Source organism: Dipodomys merriami, unplaced genomic scaffold (assembly GCF_024711535.1).
Source record: "Dipodomys merriami isolate MVZ:Mamm:240054 unplaced genomic scaffold, mDipMer1.0.p SCAF_29, whole genome shotgun sequence".
Classification (NCBI taxonomy): Eukaryota; Metazoa; Chordata; class Mammalia; order Rodentia; family Heteromyidae; genus Dipodomys; species Dipodomys merriami.
Window position 1 is genome coordinate 4,054,565 of NW_027204381.1, and position 25,635 is coordinate 4,080,199.

The window sequence follows — 25,635 nt, forward strand, 5'->3', positions numbered from 1 at the left end:
CAGAAATCTGAACAATGTATGGACATGAATAACAATGAGTTGATAGATGCTAATTGTGGCAAATATACACACAGGTATAAAGTAACAATGAGAATTATACATTTAACTTTTTACATGATCCCTACTAATTTTTTCTGTATATCTAAATCAATTCTAAGATTCAAAGTTTATGTAAGAAAAGAATACAATGAATGGAACTAAGAGTAGATCAGACTTTGCAAGAAACTTGAAACATTGAAATTAAAACATTAAGAGAACTTGAAACACTGCAAAAACAACTACCAAAAAATGAAATACAGAGACAAAGCAAAGCTTCAGTAATCCATTACCATCGTTAGGCAATCAGTGAGGATGTAATGAAGCCAATAACAGATAGGTAGGAAACAAACCTTGAAGAAAAGAGTAGCTGAAGTCATCCACCTGAATGATAACTAACTACACATTGAGGGCCTTTGAATTCTTAATGTTCTTTGAGAACAAAGGTGATTGCATCTGCTATACAAGAACTTATACACTGATATTTGGAGTTGTGTTTTGAGACCTAACCACTCACTAAATACAAGTAACCACTGAATAAAATATCCCATAGCATCCTATATTATGACCTATTTTGTGCTTAAATAAAACTGTGTATTATCCATTAAACTCATAATGTATGCTTTTAAGCTTTAAAGTATAGTTTTTTATTTGTGTGGCAAAAATTAGAAAAATGGCATATTCATTATAAATCACATTAAAGTAAAGCTTTAGCAACAGTGTATGGCCCTAATTTCAAGCCCTGAATTGGAAAAGAGTAAGAGACAGAGAGAAAGAGAGAGAGAGAGAGAGAGAGAGAGAGAGAGAGAGAGAGAGAGAGAGAGAGAGACTTCAAGCTAGTCAAAATTTATTTCTTAGTGCATATATATGTGCAAACAAATACATTTAAGATGCGCATATGTATATGTAGTTCTTTAGGTATATATGCCTACATACACATATACACACACACACTTATGATCAAGGGATCAGTCACAGTACCAAATATACATATATATGGCACTCCTGGGTTATATTCCCAGATAGTGGTTGTTTATTAAAAGAAATAATCAGATCTTTATTTGAAGAAAAGACTTATTGATAGGTACCAAGAGAAAAAAACATTTTACATCAAATGTGATTATTCTAGCCAGGAATATCATTGTGTAATATTAAAAATTACAAACACGATATATATAAAGTTCTCACATCAGGCAAGCCAGTCACCATTGTACATCCATTTCTGTCAAAATGTCTTTTGATAAACTCCATAAATAATTGTCGAAAAATTGACATTACCTTGTGCACAATTTTTATCATCCTTTTTCACTTTTAACAAGATTTTTAAGTAATAAATCCCTTGAAACAGGAAATGTATCTGAAAATTTGACTTAGAAAAGGGAAAATAATATGAACTTATTAAGAAACATCCTGCTTCCCTGGTTTTTTTTGGATAGAGGAGATATATGAAGAGAAATTATTAGGTAGTACTGTGCTTAGGAAGAAAAATATATAAGCATGGTGTCTCAAGAGGAAGATACCAAGGAAATAAGTGATATTTATGTCCAAGGAAAGAACTACACAGCTATATTTCATGAAATGAGAAGAAAGGATGATATACTAGAAATAGCGGCATAAGTTGTAACAATAAAAACTAAGAAAAGGAAAGATATGAGAAACAAAGTGAAGAGGGAGAGAAGTAAATGAAGAAGACATGACAAAGCACACAGGGACACAGACAGTTCACCTATCCCTCAGTCTGGGATTCTCTTCAGGGTTCTCCTCAGAGCAAGCTTGACATCCTTGTTCCTGAGGCTATAAATGAGAGGGTTCAATGTGGGTACCACCAGAGTATTGACCACAGAGAAAAATTTCTCCTGGGCCTCACTTCCAGCAGATGATGTTTTGATATGTGTGAGTAGCCCAGACCCATAAAACAGACCAACAGTGATTATGTGTGAACCACAAGTGCTCATAGCTTTGGACCAAGCCTTCCCTGAGGACATATGAATGACATTAAAAAGAATCAAGCCATATGAGATTAAGATAATGAGGCTGGATAAAAAAATAACTGTACTGACAACCACAGAACTCGCAAGCTCATTGACATAGGTGCTGCTGCGGGAGAGCTGGAGGAGGGGGAAGATGTCACACATGTAGTGATGGATGATATTGGAATCACAGAAGCTGAGTCTGATCATACATCCTGTGTGAAGTACAGCACCAGCAAATCCCATCAAATATGAACCAAACATTAGCAGAGAACAGGTGCTAGGAGACATGAGGATCATGTACTGCAGGGGCTGACAGATGGCCACATAGCGATCACAGGCCATGGCTGTCAGCACATAGCACTCAGAGTTGACAAAAAAGCAAAAGAAAAATAGTTGTGTCATACACCCAGTGTAGGAAATGATATTCCTCTCTGACATGAAGCCCGTTAGCAATTTAGGAGTAAAGACACATGAATAGCAGAAATCAATGAAGGACAGATTAAATAGAAAGAAGTACATGGGAGTGTGAAGGTTTGGACTTAGGTAAATTAGATTCATCAAACTCAAATTCCCCACCACTGTGATAATATAATTCACCAAGAACAGGAAGAAGAGGGGCAGTTGGAGCTCAGGTTGGTCTGTCAATCCCATAAGAATAAACTCCGTCACCGATGAACCATTTTCTATAGCCATTTGATTCATAGATAGGATCTGTAGGAACAGGAGGAGAAGATGACATCAAGGAGCTTTCACCCCAGGTTTCATCCCAAAGGTAGGAATGAGCAGCTGGTTTCCTAGAGATAGTTTGTCTGAAGACATTTCACAGGTTGATTCCTGAGGAATCCCCATTGCTTCCTTCTCCCACCTATGTGGATAACACTTTTAGCTTCAGGTTTGAGGAGAAATTATCAAAACAAGGATGGCTCAATTCTCACCCTTCTTCCCTTGGATGTCACACTGCTGCTGGACTTCATGAACCGTTTCCACTCACTGTACTGAGGGTGCCATGTTTCTGATTATGAAAGTAGTAAAAGCTATCATTTCAGACATTTCTCTGCCCTGCTAGATGAGGCACTCGAAGGAACATGCCATGATTTCTCTTGGAGAATTCTCTAAAATATTGTTTTTACTTTCAAGAAAGGTATAGTAATTTTATGTGAGCATCTATAACATCTACTCACTCAAATGAGAAGCTATTTCATGCCTCTTATTGGAAAAACTGATCAGAAACAGAAAAAAATATTGTCTTCTTCATAATTGCCTCTGAGTTTAGCTGAGTCCCTTGTGGGTAGAAATGACTGAAACAATGTTTACATTCCTGTGTCATCCACCTAAAATGAAATCTTTTGAGACACAAAGTTCTCATCAACTTGGATTCCTACCAGGAATACCTAGTCCCAAGTGTGGAGTAGCATGTGATCTTTATCATTCAACTATCATACCTTTAATAGCTCTATAAGAGCAAGACCAGGGGCATAGTCTCTGTGATTAGCTTAATGAACATTAGGTCATAGGTAACCTTTTTACAAAGAGAAGTTAGAACAAAGAGTTTGAAAGAATAAGATCAGGCTCTTAAGTCAGCTTGATTTTAAAATCCAATCTTTAACCCCTTTCTGGCTATGAAACTACAAACAAGAGATATAACTGTCTGCCTTTTGTTTATTTGGTTTACCTGCATACTCTTTTGTATATCAATGGAATGAAGCTCACAAAAGTGTACTGGTTTTGTGATGTACTTTCAGAGCTCAGGCCTACCATACATAAGACTCTGAGTTCAATCTCAGGACTACAAAAAACAAAATAATGAAATAAAAGATCAATCTCATTCTGTTGTGGAAAGTAAATAATACTAATTCCACATTAGAACGAGGCCCTCCATGGTCAACTTATTTATTGGTTAAACCAGGGTGTCTTATTTTGGCACTATTAATATTTTAGTAAGTGTTTTGGTCTTACCTTGTGCAGTGAGTAGGGTACTTTATTCCTCAGCCTTGACTATTAGTTGCCAATAATCCTCCAAACACACACACATACACACACACACACACACACACACACACACACACACACACAGGATTTTTTTCCAAAAAATGTTACCAGGCATTGTGAAATGACCTTTGTATGGTAAAAATTTCTCTTGCTCAAGGTCAGTAAAAGACAGCCATAACACCTAGAAATATTATTTGACCTTTCCATTGCCTTTCTATGTAAGAATTTGCATGATGAAACTTTGTGTGTGTTCATGACTTTCCCTGTTGGATAATAGCTGATAAGATCCTTGTTCCAGAAGAGATCCTGGGCTTACCTAGAAAAGCAACACAGAGAGGCCAAGAAAAATCAGAGAAGACTGACCTTGCTGGGTTTCTCATTCACTTACTACATTACATCAGATGTTATTTTTCAAATCATTTCTTTTTTTTATTGTGAAAATACTGTACAGAGGGTTTACAATTACATGGCAAGATAATGAGTACATTTCTTTTTTTTTTTGGTCGGTCGTGGGGCTTGAACTCTGGGCCTGGGCGCTCTACCACTTGAGCTACAGCGCCACTTCCGGTTTTCTGGTGGTTTATTGGAGATAGGAGTCTCACGGTCTCTCCTGCCCGGGCTGGCTTTGAACCGCGATCCTCAGATCTCAGCCTCCTGAGTAGCTAGGATTACAGGCGTGAGCCACCAGCGCCCGGCTAATGAGTACATTTCTTATCAAGCATTGTAGCCTCCTCCTTTGTTTCCCCTTCCCATCCCCTCCCAACCTCCCCCCCCCCCCGATCCCTCAAATAATTTCTATGTGTCTCTCTAATTTCATCAAACCTAACCAGAAATGAAGAACTTCTCCATGTCTTTGCATTTCCATTTCTACATGCTCCTGTATTATACATTTAAAATAAATCTGATCTATATCTTGTTATTATGACTATTTTGGTACTCAAGATGGAACCAAGGGCCTCACACATGATAGGCAAAAACACTCTACCACCATTCACTTAACCTATATTATGCCAGAAGAATGTTGAGAAAGGAGCGATGGCTAATGCCTGTAAACTGAGCACTCAGGAGGTGGAAACCCAGGTTACTAGTGTACAACCTCTACAAACTACAGAAAATGGTGAAGCCTCAAACAAACAACAACAACAAAAGTGTTGGGCATGACCCTTATGAAAGACAGAAAAAGAATCACACATTTCCACTCCTGCAGTGTCAAAATCATCCCTGCTTGAGAGTCTCTGGTTTATCTGCACATTCTATGCTTCTGTCTCACACCAGATAGCTGGGGACCTTCTGCTTCTGATTCTGTTCCCTACCTCAATAGAAACCGTGAGTAGGTGAAAAGAACATTTGCAATGATTCCACCACACCTTGGTGGGTTTTGCAATACTTAGCAGCAGAAGACAGTGGCAGAGGCGAGTGGTACCCTCTGCTGGCAGTGCCAGCTTTCAGTTTTGGATACTGAGCCCCTGGCAGCATTGCCCTTGAGATCAAGATTACAGTGGCACACAGTCCCAGGTTGAGGTCCAACCATGAACATCTGACTACAACAGCCTCCGTGTCAGGAGCTAGGTCAAGTAAAGAGCTGGTGTCAAGCATTGCCATTCCTATCCTCCAAGGGGAGGATACCCAGAAGGAAGAGTGACAGCTCTAACAAGCCTTGCTGTCAGTCTCTTGCCATGCTGGCCTCGACTGTTTGACTGCCCCCCTCCACCATGAGCTACTGTCAGTTTCAAACTTACCTCTGATATTATCAGCTGTGTCACTTCTTGCTCTTTTCTTCTTGGTACTAGCTCAGACACTCTACCAATAACAAAAGCCAAATACTCAAGAAGGCCAGCTATGGTGGCTCATTTGTATAATCTCAGCCATCTGGAAAGTGTAGATCTGGACAATTGTAGTTTGAGAACAATCAAACAGAAAGGTAGCAGACTATTGCAACACAACAATCTGGGTGTTGTGGTGACATCTGCCATCCTGGCTATGCAGAGGGGGGGATATCAGCAGGGAGATCTGATCCCAAGTGAGCCTTGTGCAAAAAGGGATACCTTATATAAAAAAACATTTTGAAGCAAAACGGGTCAGAGAGGTGGCTCTGGTGGCAGTGGCTCCCAAGCTTAGTACAAACCCAAGGACTACCAAAAAAATGAAAATAAAAAAATAACCTAAGAAGTGGGCAAGAAAACTACTTGAAAGAAGTCATTACTGAGTCTGTCATTGGGGTGCCCTGAAACAGCCTTTTGGCTGCTCCCAAACGAGCTGAAAAACCTACTTACACATCCAGAAAGAGGGCACGACAAGGCTGTGTGCTCCAGTCACAGAAGGCCACTCGGGCCAATGAAGGACTGTGTTGGCACAACTTGAAGCACTGGGCTGCCACCAGTCATGGAGGCCACTTATGCCAATGAAGGACAAGGTTTGCACCACCAAGATATTCTGCTGAGCCAGGAGGGAAGAGAGGGGAGTCTTAGCCACTGGCATGGATGAACGTGGCTTCAGGCTTCTAGAGTTCACGGAGGTGTGTGGCAGCAAAAGACTGGGACCAGCTGCGTGCACAGGTACACTCTGCCAATGGCCTATACTCCCATGCTGCAGGCTTATTAGAATAAATAGATCTTTCCTTGGGAATTCATGTCATGAACAAAGAAAAAAAATAAAGTCCTTTCAATACATATGATATTGTGTTCTATAGCCAGGAATATCCTTGAACCACTTAAAAAATATTTATAGAAATAATTCATAGATAAGGGAGAACACAGTACTGAGTGCATGTTTATTGATATCAAACTAGCCTTTAAACAATCTGTCTTCCTTGCTAATGGGCTTAAGGAAACCAGCAGAAGGATCAGTCCTAATCCCATTTCAAATGTCCATAGATTCAAAACAATACAATGAAGTACACAGTATAATTGGAGGAAGGAGCAATGAATCTAGAATAAAGGTTTTTAAAAAGACTCCAATCATTGTGGAAAATTAAACATCCTTAAAATGTTCACAATTTTTATACTCCAATATCAAGTTAAACATGGTTATAAATTTTAACCCACCTGAAGGAAGAACCAATACGAAATTGGCTTAGAAAACAAAAAAGGAAATGACATTGTTAGAAAGTATCCAACTCCTTAGATTTCCTTGCAGGGATAAGACACAGAAATGATCGAGTAGTATGATGTGTAGGGAGAAAAAAAAAATTAGGTGAGTGTATGTGCATGGTAAAGAGAACACAAACCAGATTGGAGGCACCAGAGAACCAAGGGAGGACCAAGGCCAAGAAAAGTACTGCACAAAAGTGGGATTGCTGGGTCATAGGGGAGCTCTAAGCGGAGTCTTTGGAGGAACCCGAATGATCACAAAAAGACCATACTAAAGCTACCAGCACAACTATGTTTATTGCAGCATTATTTACCATAGCTAAGATATGGAACCAACCCAAATGCCCCTTGGTAGATGAATGGATCAAGAAAATGTGGTATATATACACAATGGAAGTCTATGGCCCCATCAGAAAGAATGGCATTGCCCCATTTGTTAGGAAATGAAAAGACTTGGAAAAAATTATATTAAGTGAAGTAAGCCAAGCCCAAAGAAACATAGGTCCCACGGTTTCCCTTATTTGCAATAATGGGTATATGTCTGAGATAAGCAGAAATGGTCAGATAAGTTGATGTTAGGCGAAATGAACCCCAAGATAAGGACTCAAATGATTTTTTTCTTTCTTGCTATTGTTTCTAACATATTTATGATTTCTTTGTTGCTTTGTATGTCCCTCCCCCACAGTAAAACCCCTGTTTTCACTGTATTTGATGTTGGTGTAATTTGGAGAGGGGAAGGGAAAAACAAATTGTTTAAATAGGGATACAGGTGGACCCATTGCAACAATCAGATGTATAAGACATTATGCTGAAAAACGAACTTTACAACTTTGCGGTGGGGAGGACGGGGTGGGGGAAGATGGGAGGACAGGCATGGTAAGGGGAAACAAAGGAGGAGGCAACAATGCTTGATAAAAAAATGTACTCATTCCCTTGTTCATGTAATTGTAACCCCTCTGTACCGTATTTTCACAATAAAAAAATAATAAAAAAGTACTTTACAATACGTTTCAAGAAAAAGAGTGAAAAAGATATTTCAGGAGAAATCTTGCACCAAATGTGAAAAGAAAATGAAGAAAAAGACTGACATGGTGCTTGATAAATTTGTGATCTAAAGCAGTTTTCAAGTTTCCTGAAGTATGGTGTCAGAAAATCACTCAGATGATAGGAGATGGTCAGTATTGTAATAGATCAGAAGTAGAGGGACTCAATACCTTATGAAATCAAGTCTATGGAGATCCACACCAACTTTGGTGTATGTATGTATGCTTACTGGTTGTAGGTATGTATGCTTACTAAAAAAAAAGAATTAATGGATCCCTAATGTTTTTGTGATCCCTAATCTTAACAAGAAAATGAAGAAGGCTGGGAAGGTGGTTCAGTGGTAGAGTGCTTGCCCTGCATACATGAGGTCCTGGGTTCGATTTCCTCAGCACCTCATAAGCAGATAAAGACAGAAGTGGTGCTATGACTCAAGTGGTAGCCTTGAGCTGAAGAGCTGAGGGACAGTGCCCAGGCCCAGAGTTCAGGCCTCAGGACCAACAAAAAGAAAGAAAGAAATTGAAGAAGGCACAAAAGAAAAATATAGGGTAATGAAGAAGAGGAGGAAATAGATTATAGCAGAGGTAAAGGAACAAAGTCAGCTCCACTATTCACTCACTTTGTGATTCTCTTCAGAGCAAGTTTGACATCTTTGTTTCTGAGGCTGTAAATGAGGGGATTCAGCATGGGCACTCCAAGAGTATAAACTGCTGAGAAAAACTTCCCCTGGTCCACAGTCTCGGGAGACGATGGCTTGATATGAGCAAGAATCCCACAACCATAGAAGAGGCCAACAGTGATTATATGAGAACCGCAAGTGCTCAAGGCTTTGGACCAACCCTTCCCTGAAGACATATGAAAGACATTAGAAAGAATCAAACCATATGAGATTAACATAATGAAGCTGGATATAAAGATAACTATCGTGACAGCGAGAGAACTCACGAGCTCACTGGCATATGTGCTGCTGCAGGAGAGCTGGAGGAGGGGGAAGGTGTCACACATGTAGTGATTAATGATGTTGGAATCACAGAAGATAAGGTCAATCACGCACCCTAGGTGGACCACAGCAAAAACCAACCCCATCAAGTATGAACCACACATTAGAAGAGAACAGGTCTTAGGAGACATGATGACCAAGTACATTAGGGGCTGGCAGATGGCCACATACCGATCATAGGCCATGGCTGTCAGCACGTAACATTCAGAATTGACAAGAAAGCAGAAGAAAAATATTTGCGTCATACATCCAGCATAGGAGATGATGTTCCTTTCTGACACAAAGTTCACCAGCATTTTGGGGGTAAAAACAAATGAATAGCAGAAGTCAATGAAGGACAGATTAAAGAGAAAGAAGTACATAGGAGTGTGAAGGTGTGAGTCTAAGCAGATTAGATTTATTAGGCTCAAGTTTCCCACCACAGTGATAATATAGTTGACCAAGAATAGGAAAAAGAGAGGCAGCTGGAGCTCAGATTGGTTCGTTAATCCCATAAGGATGAACTCTGTCACTGAAGAGGCATTTATCTTAGCCATTTGCTTCATGAATAGGTTCTGTAGAAACAGGTAAAGGGCATGAACAAGGGACCCTCACTTGGAGATCCCAGAGGGTGAAGAGGAGCTGCTGATTTCTAAAACCAAGACTGTCTTAGGACGCTTCACTGGTTGATTCTTGAGCGATCTTCCTTACCTCCTTCTCCCACCCAAGATGAATAGCTCTGCTAATCCAATGCTGAGATGAATTTGAATGTCTCTAAAATCATTTTCTCTCCTCACTTCTGTCTTCATGAAGGATAGAACTTAAAAATGAGTACTTTAAGCCCATGAATTGTAAAGCCTTGATTCAATTCTCACCTTTGTTTCTTTTAGTTTTCTCTTTCTTGCTAGACTTTAACAGCCCTTTCTCCTCCCTGTCTTTAGTGTTGGCAGATTCCTGAATAAGGAAGAATCATTAAGGCAGATTCTGAAGTCCATAACAGCCATCAGTGAAGAACTATCTCTGATCTGCTAGAAGACTGGCCCTGAGGAATATGACATGATTTCTATTTGAGGATTTCTCCACAATATTGTCTTCACTTTCAAGAAGGAAAAAACAATCTTATGTATCCCCCCAACACCTCTCTCTCAAAAGAGAATCTATACCATGCTCATCACTTCTGAGACAATTGGGTAGAAGCACAAATATTGTCTCCTTCATAATTATCTCTGAGACTGGCTGAGCCCCTTGTGGGTAGAAATTACTGAGACGATGTTTACATCCTGTGCCATTGACCTAAATTAGACCTTTGAGACAGAAAGTTCTTCTCAACTTGGAATCCAACCAGGAATGTCGAATGTCAAGACTATAGTAGCAGGTGATCTCTTTTATGACTCAGCAAGATTTATTTGACTTAAGGTATGAACTCCATGGAGAAAATCTTGGGAACAATTAATAGTTTAACAAAATGAATATCAGGAAGTTGAGACTAAAGTGTAAGGAAGTAAGGTCTAGTGGCAGGGATGGATGAATGGCAAAGGGAACAGGAGACAAACACAACAAGACTACTCAATATACATATGTGATAATGGAAACAGAAAATGTGAAATGAGTCTGGGGGGGTGGGGATAGGGGAGACAGGTTGGGTGTCAGGGAATGATGGATGGAGTGACTTTGATGGAGTCACTCAATCCAGAAGCATGCCACACATAGCTTGAAATGTTAAATTTTCACCCCTGTACAACCTTTTGAAGTTCAGAAAATTAAAAAAAAAGAAAAGGAATAGAGAAGGAGGAAGATGAGGAGGAGATAGAGGAAGAGAAGCAAAGAGTTTAAATGACAGAAGTGCCTCACACTTGTAATCCTCGCTATTCAAGAAGCTGAGATCTGGTATCATGGTTCAAAGCCAGCCGGGCAGGGATGTCTGAGACTCTTATCTACAATTAGCCATCAAAATCTGGAAATGGAACTGTGGTTCAAATGGCAAAATACTAGCTTTTAGTAAAAATGCTCAGGGACAGAGCCCAGGCCCCAAGTTCAAGTCACAGGCTCTCTGGATATTAAATCTGCAAAGTTAAACAAGTTTGGAGAGTTTGCGTGTGTGTACTGTCTTTTGCAAGCCTTTATTTAAAATGTTCTTTAAATCATCTTCACATTTATTATACTATATCTTTGATTATAGAAACATATTTTCATTATTTATTTGTATTCTGAACAACAATTTATCTAGTATACATATTACAAATTCCAGACTGAAGTTGCCTATTAATACTTTCTGGATAATAACGTTTTCCTGTTGATGAAATTAATATTCTTTTTATGCTTTTCAGTTTAGTGCTTTCTAAAATATCTCTATGAAATCTCAACCTATACATGCTTTATGCTATCTGCTTCTAGAAGATATAGTTTAAGCTTTCTGTATATGGTTTTAGTCCCTTTTATAGAAATATTGTTGCATGTTGCGAGACACAGGTCAAGATGTATTTCTTTCTTGCTGGTTACACAGTATTTCCTGCATAAATTACTTAATATATTTTCCTTTTCCACTTGAACTACTTTTCCGCTTATTAAAAACTCTGAATGTCTGCTTAAACAAACTGATTCTGAATCTCCAGTTCCATGTGATGCATTTGTATATATTTATCACAAAAGTCATCTGTTTTGAATACTGTATCATTAAGGTCATTTTAAGACCATTTGTTAGAAGTCGTGTCTGTCATTTTAGAACTCCTAGACAACGAAGGAGACATATCAGCTGGGACTTGGAGTGAGGGAGGGAGAGAGGAGGAGGTGACAATGGTGCATTAGTTGTCTGGGTGGTGATAAAAGTCGAAGGAAATGAGATGAGAAGAGAGGCACAGGGAATCAGAAGAAAAGCTGACCTTCCCTTATGTCCACTAAGCTTTGAACACAAAGTACGTATGGCATGGAGTGATCTATGAGGCTGATATACCAGAAGTCCATGTAGTCCAGAAACCAGAGACTGACAAACACGAATGATTTTTCCACTGAAAGGTAGGGAAGGTGTACTATTACTCTTTATCATCGTAAGATTCCTTGCTAAGACTCTTATAACAAAATGCAGATTAATAAGAATAAAAATTAAGAGATACAGTTACTCAAAACATTTTCATAACACTGGATGACAAAAACAAAAACCAAGGTAGAACTATTTTATGGTAAGTTTTAATGAAAAATAAATATAGAAATAATATTGGACAAGAAGATATCATATAATATACTAGACTGAAAGGAAAAATGTATCAAGGGGCTTCTCCTTAGTAGAGATCAAGATATTAGGATCTTAGTTGATCTTAGGGTCCGCTGTCATACAGGGAAGATCAGAGATTCTGTTATGTGCATAGCTTATGCAGAGAAGTGGAATGAAGTTTACAAAATCAATAGGTTTCATGACTGGTTTAGGGGAGAGTGCTTCTAGTTTCTATGACCTTCCATAAAGAATTCTTAGCTCCTATGACCTGCCTTTGGGATTTAAGGAGAGAACTACTATTGACATTTAGATGAAAGAACGCAGCATGCTAACCATCATACATTGGCATATCACCCCAGGATCACACCAAAATCTACAATATCTGGAAAAAAACTTATGATGGTCCAAACTAGCAGGGATTTTTTTTGGTGGAGGAGAGTAACAGGATAGTATCATTACCTGATGAGTAGAGTCTAGGGGTACTGTGCATTCTATTCTAAACAGACTATACATAATAAAACTCATTCATATGCCAGTAGTGCTGAGGTTGAGAAATGCTGTGTAGAACACGGTGAGATGTGCAACTTATTAACACCTGTCATCTATGTTCAGTGCAGCTCAGTTCTAATATTTTATGGGTCATTTATGGGTCATTAATTTTTTTTTACCACAACTCTGTCAGAATTTCATGGCTCTCAATTTACTGATCATACACACTTACATGTTCATAAAAGTATAAATAAATAATAGTTAGAAAAGTCATATTTCTTCTGAAGAGTTATATAGTCAGGAAGTCCAAAAGTCTGGATTTAAACTCAGAATGACTTGAGGGTCTCTTCCTATTCTTTCAATTTGTTTGTTATAACATCATTTTCTCAGTGTTAAACCATGATAAAATATTTCACAATGTAATCCCAGAAACTTACTGAAGGAATTTACTAGAAAGGGCAACTGATTGTGTTCATGGACTTCCCCTTTGTAGAACTAAGGCATGAAGAGTAGAGTGACTGGAACCACACCTACCTGTCTTGGTAACAATACATCCCCTGTGAGAAACTATAAATTGAGTAGACAACTTCAATTCTCCAATGGTCCAATGTTAAGTGTATGGCATAGAATGTAAACATGCAGTCAGTAATTTCTAGACTCAAGGGGCTCAGTAACCTCAGAGGAAATCATCAAAGAGAATAATTTTTTGTGCTTCTCATAATAAATTATCCCAGAAGTATGAGGCATAAAAGAAACTCTCATATAAGTGAGGTAATAGTCTAGAGATTCATATATGTTTTCTTCTTCTTCTTCATGCTATTTTTCTTCGTACTCGGAAAAAAGTTCTGAAGAAATCATTAAGTAGAAATTATGGCACATTACTGAGGGCTCACTTCTAGCAGATGACTGTCACCTGATACAATCACCTGGAACTCAGATGCCAATGAAAAGCAGGAAGGAAAGTCATTTGCAGTCCATCCACCAAGAAAATAATGGTGAACATTTGAATCAGCTTTGTCTCAATAATTTCCTATCAACTCAAAGTTATATTTAAATTTGGAGTTCAAAGAGAATGCCATTACTTATTGCTCTTTTCAGCTGTAATCACTGCATAGTGAAGCAAAGGAAGGAAATAATATCTAAATATATCAAAGGTCCGATCTCCATCTAATGACCAGAGACACACATCAGTGGGTGGGAGAGGAAGGAAATGGAGCTTTTTCAGCAATCAGTACAGAAAGTCTGATCCTTTAGATGTCTTGCTGACTATCTTTGGACAACCCTGAGTCTGGACACCTGAATCTGTACACCTGTGAGGCATCTCCCTGTGAAGAAGATGGCTATGGAAAATGACTCTTCAGTGACAGAGTTTGTTCTTATGGGATTGACAGACCAACCTGAGCTTCAAATGCCCCTCTTTGTCCTGTTTCTAGTAAACCATATAATCACTGTGGTGGGAAATTTGAGCTTAATGAACCTAATTTGCATTAACTCACACCTTCACACCCCCATGTACTTCTTTCTCTTTAATCTGTCATTCATTGATTTCTGCTATTCCCTTGTGTTTACTCCTAAAATGCTGGTTGGCTTTGTGTCGGAGAGGAACATCATCTCCTATGCTGGATGCATAACTCAGCTATTTTTCTTCTGCTTTTTTGTCAACTCTGAGTCCTACGTGCTGACAGCCATGGCTTATGATCGTTACATGGCCATCTGTCAGCCTCTGCAGTACACGGTCATCATGTCCCCTAGGACCTGTTCTCTGCTGATATTTGGCACATACTTCATGGGGTTTGCTTCAGCCATGCTCCACACAGGGTGTATGATCAGGCTCAGCTTTTGTGATTTCAACGTCATCAATCACTACATGTGTGACATCTTCCCTCTCCTCCGGCTCTCCTGCAGCAGCACCTTTGCCAATGAGCTTGTAAGTTCTGTCGTGATAGGCACAGCTATTATGCTTTGCAGCCTCATTATCTTAATTTCATATGGCTTTATTCTTTTTAATGTCATTCATATGTCATCAGGTAAGGGCTGGTCCAAAGCCATGAGTACTTGTGGTTCTCACATAATCACTGTTGGCTTATTTTATGGATTTGGGATACTTGCTTATGTCAAACCAAAATCGAATGAATCTGTGGGCCAGGGCAAGTTTTTCTCAGTATTTTATACTCTTGTGGTACCCATGATAAATCCCCTCATTTATAGCCTCAGGAACAAGGATGTCAAACTTGCTCTGAAGAGAACCTTAAAGAGAATCACAAAGTAAGGGAACCATTGGGCTGCCTTATTCCTTTCACTAATGTTCTGCCTTCATCTCTCTTTCTGCCTGTGCTCATTATTTTTCTGCTTTTGTTCTTCTCTTCATCTTTCTTTCTATCCCTGGGAAACATTTATAATACAAGGTTTCTTCTTTTCTCAAACTATCCTGTAATTTTGTAGGCTTCTTTTGATGTCAAAATTGAACATCAGTTCCCAGGTAACTTCTACCTGCTTTTTATTCCCTATAGAAGATAGAGATCATTTACTGGTAATTATTTCCTGTATAACAATAACACTGCCTATTATTTTTTCTTATGTATGCAACAGGAATGTCAAGGGGTTGAGTATTTTTGATCATTTCCTTTATTTCTTCCATTGCTGAGGCAATTTTTAAAGTTATTGCTGTTTCAACAGCTTGATTGCTCATCACTGCATTAAATTGGAAAGGATGATTTCAAAACTGTAATATGACAAAGTAGAATTTTTAGAGGAATTTGTTTGTAATTGTTGTTTGGTTTGTGTTTTTAATTTTTCATTTGTAGTAGATCTGGGTACTCGAATTCCTGTTCTAGTCTTCTGGATGTATGAAAACATCACATATGCCACTCAGCCTATCTTTTCAAATATTATTTTCAGTCACAAAAACACGTTATACTGGTTATTTGATCATAAATAGTACTAAGGCTATGGTAATTTTTGTCCATATATCTGTGAATTGTATCAGTGTGTAAAATTTACAAAGTGGTATCCTTAACTATAGATCAAAATGTTATATATGTAATATCAATATTCTGTCTCTTCAGTTGCATAGTAGGTATTTTGAAAATAAAAGTTTATTTTCTGACATCCCCTTAAGGTTCCTCTGTACATCACTTTTACAATAACAGTAATTTTTAATTTTTTATTATCTTTAAGTGGTTGTACAAAGAAGTTCCCATTTTATAAAACGGTATATGAACACAAGGTATCTGACAACATTGTCACCCATCGCTCCTAACCAACCCTGTCTCTTGCTTTTTTTTTTAATTGAGATTAGGTGATTATATAAATTTCACATATTTCACAGTATTGTGGAATAATGATACTTAGGTAAAGTCACCAACACAGTTTAACCTTCACAATGCACATTGTCATTATCATGGTCTATAAAGTTTGTGAATTCTATGAGCTTTGACAATACAATTATTTCTTCCACATCAGGTGATATGTACATTTCTTTCCTTTTGCTTAGTGTAAGCTGTTCCCTTTTTCCCTCTCATTCCTCCCTTCCCATCACTGTCTTTAGGTTGCTTAGTTCATTTTCATCTATGTCCAGCACAGCTGATATGCCCCTCTGCTGTATTACAATAACAGTAATTTTTTTAAAAAGTTTATTGTCTGTCTTTAAAATCTCTAAGGTCTGAGGATGTAGCTCAATACTAGAGCACATTCCTAGCATGTTCAAAGTCCTTGGCTAAATCCCCATTATTCTATAAAATAGTTTATAAAGAAAATGATAATATGTGGTATGAGTCATGACTAATTTGTACACATTGCATCAATATATAAAATTTAATTTTCCTCATGTTTATCTTAGAAGAATAATTTGACTTGGTCTTTAAAAACATGATATACATTTTTAAAACAAATTCTGTTGTATGTAGGTCTCCCATCCTGTTCTCTGAGTGAGGGAATATTTATCTCATTTGCTTCAGAACTAATTATATGCATTCTATTTGGGGTAGTTATTGTGCATCCTTTGAAGAAAAGAAAGGAAAGAAAGAATTCTGAAGGAAATAAGAAAACTGTAAGAGAGATATTCAGAAATAGTTCAAAAGTTGGAATTATATAGAAATGACAGCACTAGCCAAGATACCTTTACCACAGAGATATTTAAAGTAAGAGAGTAATTTTAAGTAATCCTCAAAGAAATTTTAGGCTGGAGGATAGAGGAAAGGAAAACAGAAGGGTATTGTAACTTCAATAAGGCTTATCTAAATCAGCAAAGTAAAAGAAAAAATAAAATTGATTCTGCATTTTCCTGTATGTTAAAGATTAGGCATCAACTTGACATCCATTCTATACATTCTACTTTTGCAAGCAAGCCTTCCCTTTATTCCTGTCCTCCTCTCTCAAATATTTGTCATTTTCACTTTGTTTCATAATTGTTGTTTGTAGCCAATGTGACTCAAGGTAAGTGTTTCATGATTTCTTCTATCCAAATCTTCATCAGAAAATACCCTGACTCCTCTAGGGATGATGAGCTCTTATCTACTCATGCTACTAGTAGCTAGATAATTTGTTCTAAGATTGGCCCTTTACTTTTACCTAGTAACTGTTACAGAGAAATAAAGCCTTTAAGAGATTTCTTAGTCTCAAACAGTTGATTTAACCAAGTCTTTAGTCCCCAAATTATAAAATGCTGAAGACCCTGCACAAGTCAGATTTTAAAGTAAATACACCACCATTCTTTATGGTGACATACAATTAGGTGTCCCATCTTGATATGTTTGTAGTAGTCAACGTTTCTCTGGGATGGTGAGATGGAATCGTTTAGTTCAAAGATTCTGAATATACATGTCCCTCCCTCCCTCCCTCCCTCCCTCCTTCTCTCCCTCCCTCCCTTCCCTCCTTCCTTCCTTCCTTCCTTCCTTCCTTCCTTCCTTCCTTCCTTCCTTCCTTCCTTCCTTCCTTCCTTCCTTCCTTCCTTCTTATTTTTTGTCAGTCGTGGGGTTTGAATTCAGGGACTGGGCACTCTCCTTGACTTCTTTTGCTCAAGGCTAGCACTCTACCACTTTGAAGCACAGCACCACTTCCTGTTTTCTGGTGGTTAACTGGATATGAGTCTCACAGACTTTCCTGCCTGGGCTGGCTTTGAACCCCAATCTTCAGATCTCAGCCTCCCTGAGTAGCTAGGATTACAGGCATGAGCCACCAGCATCTGACTCAGTATTTCTTTAGTAGCCTACACTTATTAGATATTATATACCATCTGGAGTAGCTACAAAGAGTTATTCATAATAAATGTGAGAAGATTTTGCTCTAGAAAATGTTCTAATGATGTACATTATACATCTCTGTTGACACATTGTAACCAGAGAACAATATTTCATTATCATCATAATATTTTTTATTTTTATTCTTGGAATTAAGCCTAGGACTTTGCACATGCATATGAATATGATGATGCATATGATGCATATGAATAAAGATGAAGAAAAGGCTGGGCACCAGTGGCTCATGCTTGTAATCTTAGCTACTCAGGAGGCTGAGATCTGAGGATTGCTGTTCAAAGCCAGCCCCAGCAGGAAAGTCTATGAAACTCATCTCCAATACACCACCAGAAAACCGGAAGTGGTGCTGTGGCTCAAGTAGTAGAGTGCCTGCCTTGAGCTGAAGAGTGCAGGGATAGTGCCCAGGCCCAGAGTTCAAGCCCCACGAGCGACAAAAGAAAAAAAAAAGAAAAACAAGATGAAGACAGAGTTTTCTAACACTGTCATGGCCAACTGAATGGCAATGTGTCACAGGGAACATATGACAAGCATGAATGGATACAGTTGAAGTCTGAATTGGTTGCTCTGAGGAATCTGCGCTTAGGAATAGGTCTGGAGAGGTCAACAGTGAGGAAGAACAATTTGACAGCATCACCTGAGAAAGGAAGTACAATGTGACAGCCTACCCTGAGAAAAGATGATCCCTGAGGGGAAGGAGAAAGCTTTGAGTCAATCCCCAATTGCCACATGAAATTTATGACAAAAGAAGACCCTGAGGAGATTCATAATATAAAACTCACAAAGTGGAAGAACTGCAAGGTTTCTTTTTAAAAACAATTTACCAGAATAGGGAGAAATAGAGAAGGGAAGGTGAACGCCCCTTGACAAGCAAGTGGTGGGGCAAATCAGCCTTGTCCTTGTTCCGGGTGAGGTGGGGAATCTAGTTTAAACTTTTCTTAGAAAAGTGGTCATATCGGTCGGAAACATTTCATCATTTTGTGAAATTCCCGTTTTGATGTTAAAAGGCAACCATAAAGACAGTGAGTTGAGAGTCACTTTACTCTTGCCCAAATGTGTTTGGTGTGAGTTTGTTATCAACAAAACATGGAGTTGATCGATGCAAAGACATGTACATCTGTTTCTTGTGATCTTGAGCATTCCATGGAGGAAAAGCATTGACTGCTATTTTCACACAGAATTACTCATTAATATCGCCTTTGTACCCTTGTCTATTTTGCTTCATTTCTTCCCCGAACAATTTTGGTCCCTTTCCATCACAAAATGGGATGCTAAGCGTTAAAAAAAAAATCTTCTAAGTCTGTTTCTTCCTGAGAATGAGCATTTATTCTGTCAATTATGATAGTAGATATAGTGGATAGGCTGTGAGGATCAGGACCAGAATACATCAGAACTATCTCTGTAAATTAGTTACTGGAAGAAATCAATAGTCATCTACAAAACTTAGTAGCTAAATGGTTAATGCAATGTCAGGAGCTATGGTAATTTAGACAAGAAATACATGGATTAAGATAGCATATCTACATGAGCAATTATGTGAACTGCTTGAGCAATTAAGTAATTCTTTAAGAAGTAAATATAGAGGCTTGTAAGTTGACCATGATTGATAGTTATTTTAATATTCATCAACTCCTAGCAATAATATAAGTTAGTCTATAATCAATATGTGGTATTAGAGATGGATTTGGAAAACACAGCTCTGGAAAGCCTGTGGTTGGTGAAGCAACCAAACTTTTATTACAGTGTTACTATTTTATTATATTTTAATGCTAACTCAAAAAAAAGAATCATCTACAAAGACTAACACATAAAAGTTTTAAAGAAAAATCATGAATATGTTAAAATAGACTATTAAAACAACTACCTATGAATATACATATATATATATATACACATAGTGTGTGTGTGTGTGTGTGTGTGTGTGTGTGTGTGTGTGTGTGTGTGTGTGTGTGTGTGTGTAAGAACTGGAGTTGAACTCAGGGCTTGAGCTCTGTCCCTGACCTTCTTTGTACTCAAGGCTTGCTCTCTACCATGTGAACCACAACTCTACTTCCAGCTGTTTTTGTAGTTTAGTCCAGACAAGAATCTCATTGAGGGAAGAGGTAACAAGGTTGACAAGAAATGTACTCATTACCTTACTTATGTAACTGAAACCCCTCTGTACATCACCTAGACAATTAAAAAAAATAGGCAATAAATAAATAAATAAATAAATAAAGCTTTAAAAAAAAAGAATCTCACAGACTTCCCTATCCAGGCTGGCTTTCACTCAACTGCTCAGATCTCAGCCTCTGGAGTAGCTAGGATTACAGGTGTGAGCCACTGGTACCTGTGAGCCACAGATATTTTTGATGAGTAAATGGTCTCATGTTCATGAAGCTTTTCTTTTTTTTTATCATTTCCTAGTTCTTTTTTAGTTTAGAGCTTCCTGGCAAATCTCTAAGATAGCTATGACTTTATTGACATACTTTCAGGTATTTTCTTCTAGAAAGTTGGTTGTTTGAGCAATTTGTATATCCTTTTAATCCCTTTTAGAGGAGTTGGGTGCTTAGTAGGTACAAACTTCAATGCAGTTCTGAAAGGTGTTAGAGTAATAGAAAGTTTCTGACTTGGAAACAATCATATTAAGTGAAGTAAGCAAGTTGCAAAGAAACATAGGTCCCATGGTTTCCCTTATTGGCAATAACTAGTGTATATTTGAGACAAGCAGAAAAAGTTGGACAAGATGATGTTAAGTGAAATGAACCCCAAGATAAGGACACAAGTATTTTTTCTTGCTTGCTATTGTTTCTAATGTATTTATAAGGCACCATGTGATTTTTTTTGTTGCTTTGTATCTCCCTCCCCCACAGTATAACCCCTGTATTTGATGTTGGTATAATTTGGGGAGTAGAAGGGAAAAAACAAATTGTTTAAATAGGGATACAGATTGATCCATTGCAACGAGATGTACAAGATGCTAGGTCAAAAAACGAACTATACAATTTAGGCGGGGGGTGGGGTGGGGAGGAAGGGGGGAATGTAGTTGTGGAGATGGGAGGGAAGGGATGGTAGGGGAAAAACAAAGGAGGAGGCAACAATGCTTGATAAGAAATGTACTCATTACCTTGTTCATGTGATTGTAACTCCTTTGTACAGTATTTTCATAATAAAAAACTTATTAAAAATAGCAAGTTTCCAAGTGAGTATTGCCTATCAGAAGAGACCCATATAAAGCAGAAACTGACAAAAATCATGCTAAATCATTAGCTGGGCCATCTCAGACTAAGCACAGACCCTGCCTGAGCACGGAGGTACTTACAAAGGAGGTTCAGCTACAGAATGCCAACAACTGTGCTCCTCAAAGCTGCTTCACTTGATAGAGAATTAAGGCTTCCGTAGGGCAGTCACAGTCTACTCCAAAACATCAAGTAAACCCCAAAGTTTTTCTGATTTCTTTTTTTGCCAGTCCTGTGGCTTGAACTCAAGACCTGGGCACTGTTCCTGAGTTTCTTTGGTTCAAGGCTAGCACTCTACCACTTGACCCACAGTGCCACTTTCTGGCTTTTTCTGTGTATGTGGTACTGGGGAATTGAACCCAGGGTTTTATGCAAGCCAGGCAAGCTCTCTGCCACTACAATATATTCTCAGCCCCAGTTTTTCTGATTTCTTGTAATGTTATGTATTATACTTCATTAATTAGTATTCATACTGGTAGAATTTTTAGTGGTGTTAACCAAATAACTCTAGTTCCAGAGATATTCCTTAATCTCAAGTATATCTAACATTTTAAATATGTAGATGAGAAAAGCATTGGAGAAGTAGGGAAATTATGTGATACAGCCTCTATGATTAAAATATTTTATGTCTTAATCATGGTAAGATGTTTAAACTAGCTAACAAATGTTTTTAGGAATGTAGATTATTACCATTCGTGTATAATTATCTTTCAGGATAGACCTATTGGATACATAAAACATTAGCTAAAATATTTCTACTGACTTAATGTGTGGTATATTGTCTACTTTAAAAAGTAGACATTTTCCAGGTGTCAGTGGCTCACACCTGTGATCTTAGCAACTCAGGAGCTAAGGTGAGAATTGTGGTTCAAAGCCATCCCGGGCAGAAAAGTCCATGAAACTCCTATCTCTAATTAACCACCATAATCTGAAGTAGAGTTATGGGTCAAGCTGTAGAGCACAAGCCTTGAGCAAAAAAGCCCAGGGACAGTGCCCAAGCATACACATTCACATGCACACACACACACACACACACACACACACACACACACACACACACACACACACACACCACATTTATTGTAAGAACTACATGCACTTTCCTAAATATCTTATTGTGCATAGTGATTAATATCAGTTTTATAATATAAACTACTCTCATCCGTTTTACAAATATATTATTTTTATAATCCGATGCAGTGCTTTTTTGTCAATAATGATGGAATTACACATATGCTCTTCAGTTCACTGGTGTAATAGTGACCACCTAAGTATGCTCACAGTTGTAGTTCTCATCTAGTAATTAACCCACTTTACTAGACAGCCTGATTTTCTCCATGGTGCAGGTTTAAAACCAACACATTTTTTTTACCTGTCTTTCCTTCTTGCATTCCCCCATGTATTTAGGGAGCAGGGGATTCCAGACTAACATTATTTCAAACCTAGACTGAATTAACATGCTCTCTATATCTGTCACACTAGGAATGAATGAACTTTTGTCAGCAAGACACACATGTTCAAAACCAAAAATCAAGAGACAAATGACATCAAAGATACCATCTACCATTGAGCTCTTCCTTCTAGCACAAACACCTTTTCCCTTTAACACTTTCAATCCCCATCTTGAAGGTAGAAGAAAACCTTTAAACTTTATTCTGCTGCCTGGAAAATCAATAAACCTCATTTTCCTTTCCTTCAAAAGCCTGTCTTCATTATTTGTGAGTCAGCACCGAGTTCAGGATAAATCTAGATGATGGAGATTCTCAGAAGTTGGTGGCATGTGCTGCAGATGTTAACCATTAGTCAAAGACAAGAAAAATCAGAATCATAAAGGAAAGAGGGTGAGAAAATGGAACAAAAGGACAAGATTAAAGGGTTTCTGATTCTGCCTTGAGGTCTGCACAGCTTGTATAAAGGCCACTCATGAAATTCTGATGCCTGTTACCACTTCAGCCATGATGTGAATGCTTCTATAAAACACAACAGTGAAAAAACCCACAACAGTGTTTAGGTAAGAATATCATTTGAATATTATGTAATGTAAAAACACTCCATATTTTATCCAGATGAGCAATAATGAAAATCACTAGTGTATATGTTACTAGATAAACATGTCTTATATAGAAAATAGTGAACTATGCTAGACAGATTAGTTTGACAAGATTAGTAAGATAAGATCTGTTCAAAAAATGGTTAAAGACAAGTCTATTAAACTTCATGCAGTATCAGTAAAAGTCACCCAAGTATGGAAAACAAAAACTCAACCTAAAAAAGCTGATAAAAACTTAAGTTCCTTCAATTCCTTTATGTAACTCTTGGTTTTAATTAGAATATGCTTCTCTTATTAAGCCAGACCCAAAGAAACATTGGTCCCATGGTTTCCCTTATTTGCAATATCTAGTATATGTCTGAGTCAAGCAGAAAAGGTCAGATAAAGTGATGTTAGGGAAATGAACCCTAAGATATGTATTCAAATGTTTTTTTTTTCTTTCATGCGACTGTTTCTAACACATTTATAAGATTATTTCTTTGTTGCTTTGTATGTCCCTCCCCCACAGTATAACCCCTGCTTTCACTGTATTTGATGTCGGTATAATTTGTGGAGGGGAAGGTTAAAAACAAATCGTTTAAATAGGGATACAGGTGGACCCATTGTAACAATGAGATGTACAAGTCGTTATGTCGAAAACGAATTTACAACTTTGGTGCGGGGGCGGCGGGGGGGGGGGGGCGCGGAGGGGGCGTGGGGAGAATTGGGTGGAGGGGCTGGGGGACGATGGGAAGGGATGGGAAGGGGAAACAAAGGAGGAGGCTACAATGCTTGATAAGAAATGTACTCATTATCTTGCCCATGTAACCCCTCTGTACAGTATTTTCACAATAAAATAAAATGAAGTAAAATAAAAATATGCTTCTCTTCTGAATTTTCATCACAATATTCCTCAGTGCAATATTGACATCTTTGTTTCGCAAGCTGTAGATCAGGGGATTGAGCATGGGTATCACATTCATGTAAAAAACAGAAAAAAATTTCCATTTCCCTGGTCCATAGCTCCATAAGTGCTGCGAATCCAAAGAAAACCAAAATAGCAATGATGTGAGAGCTACAGGTATTGAAGGCTTTTATTCTTCCTTAAGTGGATTTGATGTGAAGAATGATGCTGATGATAAAAATATAAGAAATGAGGATGGTAAGACTGGGGACCATGACCCATGGTTTCCCTTATTTGCAATATCTAGTATATGTATGAGTCAAGCAGAAAAGGTTAGATAAGGTGATGTTAGAAAAATGAACCCTAAGATATGTATTCAAATGTTCTTTTTCTTTCATGCATTTGTTTCTAATGCATTTATAAGTTTATTTCTTTGTTGCTTTGTATGTCCCTCCCCCACAGTATAACCCCTGCTTTCACTGTATTTGATGTCAGTATAATTTGTGGAGGGGAAGGGCAAAAAGAAGTCATGTAAATAAGGACACAGGTGGACCCGTTGCAACAATGAGAAGTACAAGTTGTCATGTCGAAAACGAACTTTGCAACTTTGGTGGGGGGGAGGATTGGATGGGGGGGTTGGGGGAGGCTGGGAAGGGATGGGAAGGGTAAACAAAGGAGAAGGCTACAATGCTTGATAAGAAATGTACTCACTATCTTGCCCATGTAATTGTAACCCCTCTGTACAGTATTTTCACAATAAAAAAAAATAAAAATTAAAAATTGAAAAAAAAGACTGGGGACCATATTAGTAGTCACAACAATGAGAACGACTGTCTCATTGACAGGTGCTGGAGCAAGAAAGCTGGAGGAGGGGAAGTATGCTGCACAAGTAGTGGTTTGTGACATCAGAACTGCAGAAGGTTAGTCGAAGCATGCAGCCTGCGTGGGCCATGGCTCCAGCAAAACCCATCACATAGGAAGCAAAAGACAGCACCAAGCAGACCTGATGGGACATGATGACCTTATACAGTAATGGATTACAGATGGCCACATAGTGATCGTAAGCCATTGAGGTCAACATATAACATTCAGAGATCACAAAAATAGAAAGAAGAACAACTGGGTCATGCACCCCACAGAGGAAATGACATTCTTTGAGACAAAGTTCATCAACATTTTAGGGCTGAAAACAGAAGAATAACAGAGATCAATGAAAGATAGTTTGAAGAGGAAATAGTACATAGGGGTGTGGAGGCAAGAATTCAGAACGATAAGTGATCAAGCCAAGGTTGCCCACCACAGTAACAGTATAGATCATCAGAAATATGTAAAAGACGGGTCACTGGAGTTCTGGATGATCTGCTAATCCTGCAAGAATAAACTCAGTCACCAGAGTCATTTCCATTCAGCATTCTCATGATGGCAAAT

General features: G+C 38.2%; 3 protein-coding genes and 1 pseudogene across 3 annotated transcripts; 1 reads left to right on the forward strand and 3 right to left on the reverse strand.

Annotated features, from left to right (window-relative positions):
- Positions 1-1,769: 1,769 nt before the first annotated feature.
- On the reverse strand, positions 1,770-2,726 carry LOC138838725 (olfactory receptor 8C8-like). The gene has a single exon (XM_070038065.1). The coding sequence runs from the start codon at positions 2,709-2,711 to the stop codon at positions 1,770-1,772; it is 942 nt and encodes a 313-aa protein (XP_069894166.1). The 5' UTR covers positions 2,712-2,726.
- Positions 2,727-2,747: 21 nt separating this feature from the next.
- Positions 2,748-9,673, reverse strand: LOC138838726 (olfactory receptor 8C8-like). Its single transcript, XM_070038067.1, has 2 exons — positions 8,748-9,673; positions 2,748-2,874 (listed from the first exon to the last, which is right to left on the reverse strand). Exons 1-2 carry the CDS (start codon positions 9,671-9,673, stop codon positions 2,748-2,750), a joined length of 1,053 nt encoding a protein of 350 aa, XP_069894168.1.
- Positions 9,674-14,110: 4,437 nt separating this feature from the next.
- On the forward strand, positions 14,111-15,073 carry LOC138838750 (olfactory receptor 8C8-like). Its single transcript, XM_070038083.1, has one exon. The coding sequence runs from the start codon at positions 14,141-14,143 to the stop codon at positions 15,071-15,073; it is 933 nt and encodes a 310-aa protein (XP_069894184.1). The 5' UTR covers positions 14,111-14,140.
- Positions 15,074-18,541: 3,468 nt separating this feature from the next.
- LOC138838727 (olfactory receptor 8B2-like) lies at positions 18,542-25,612 on the reverse strand (annotated as a pseudogene).
- Positions 25,613-25,635: the final 23 nt, after the last annotated feature.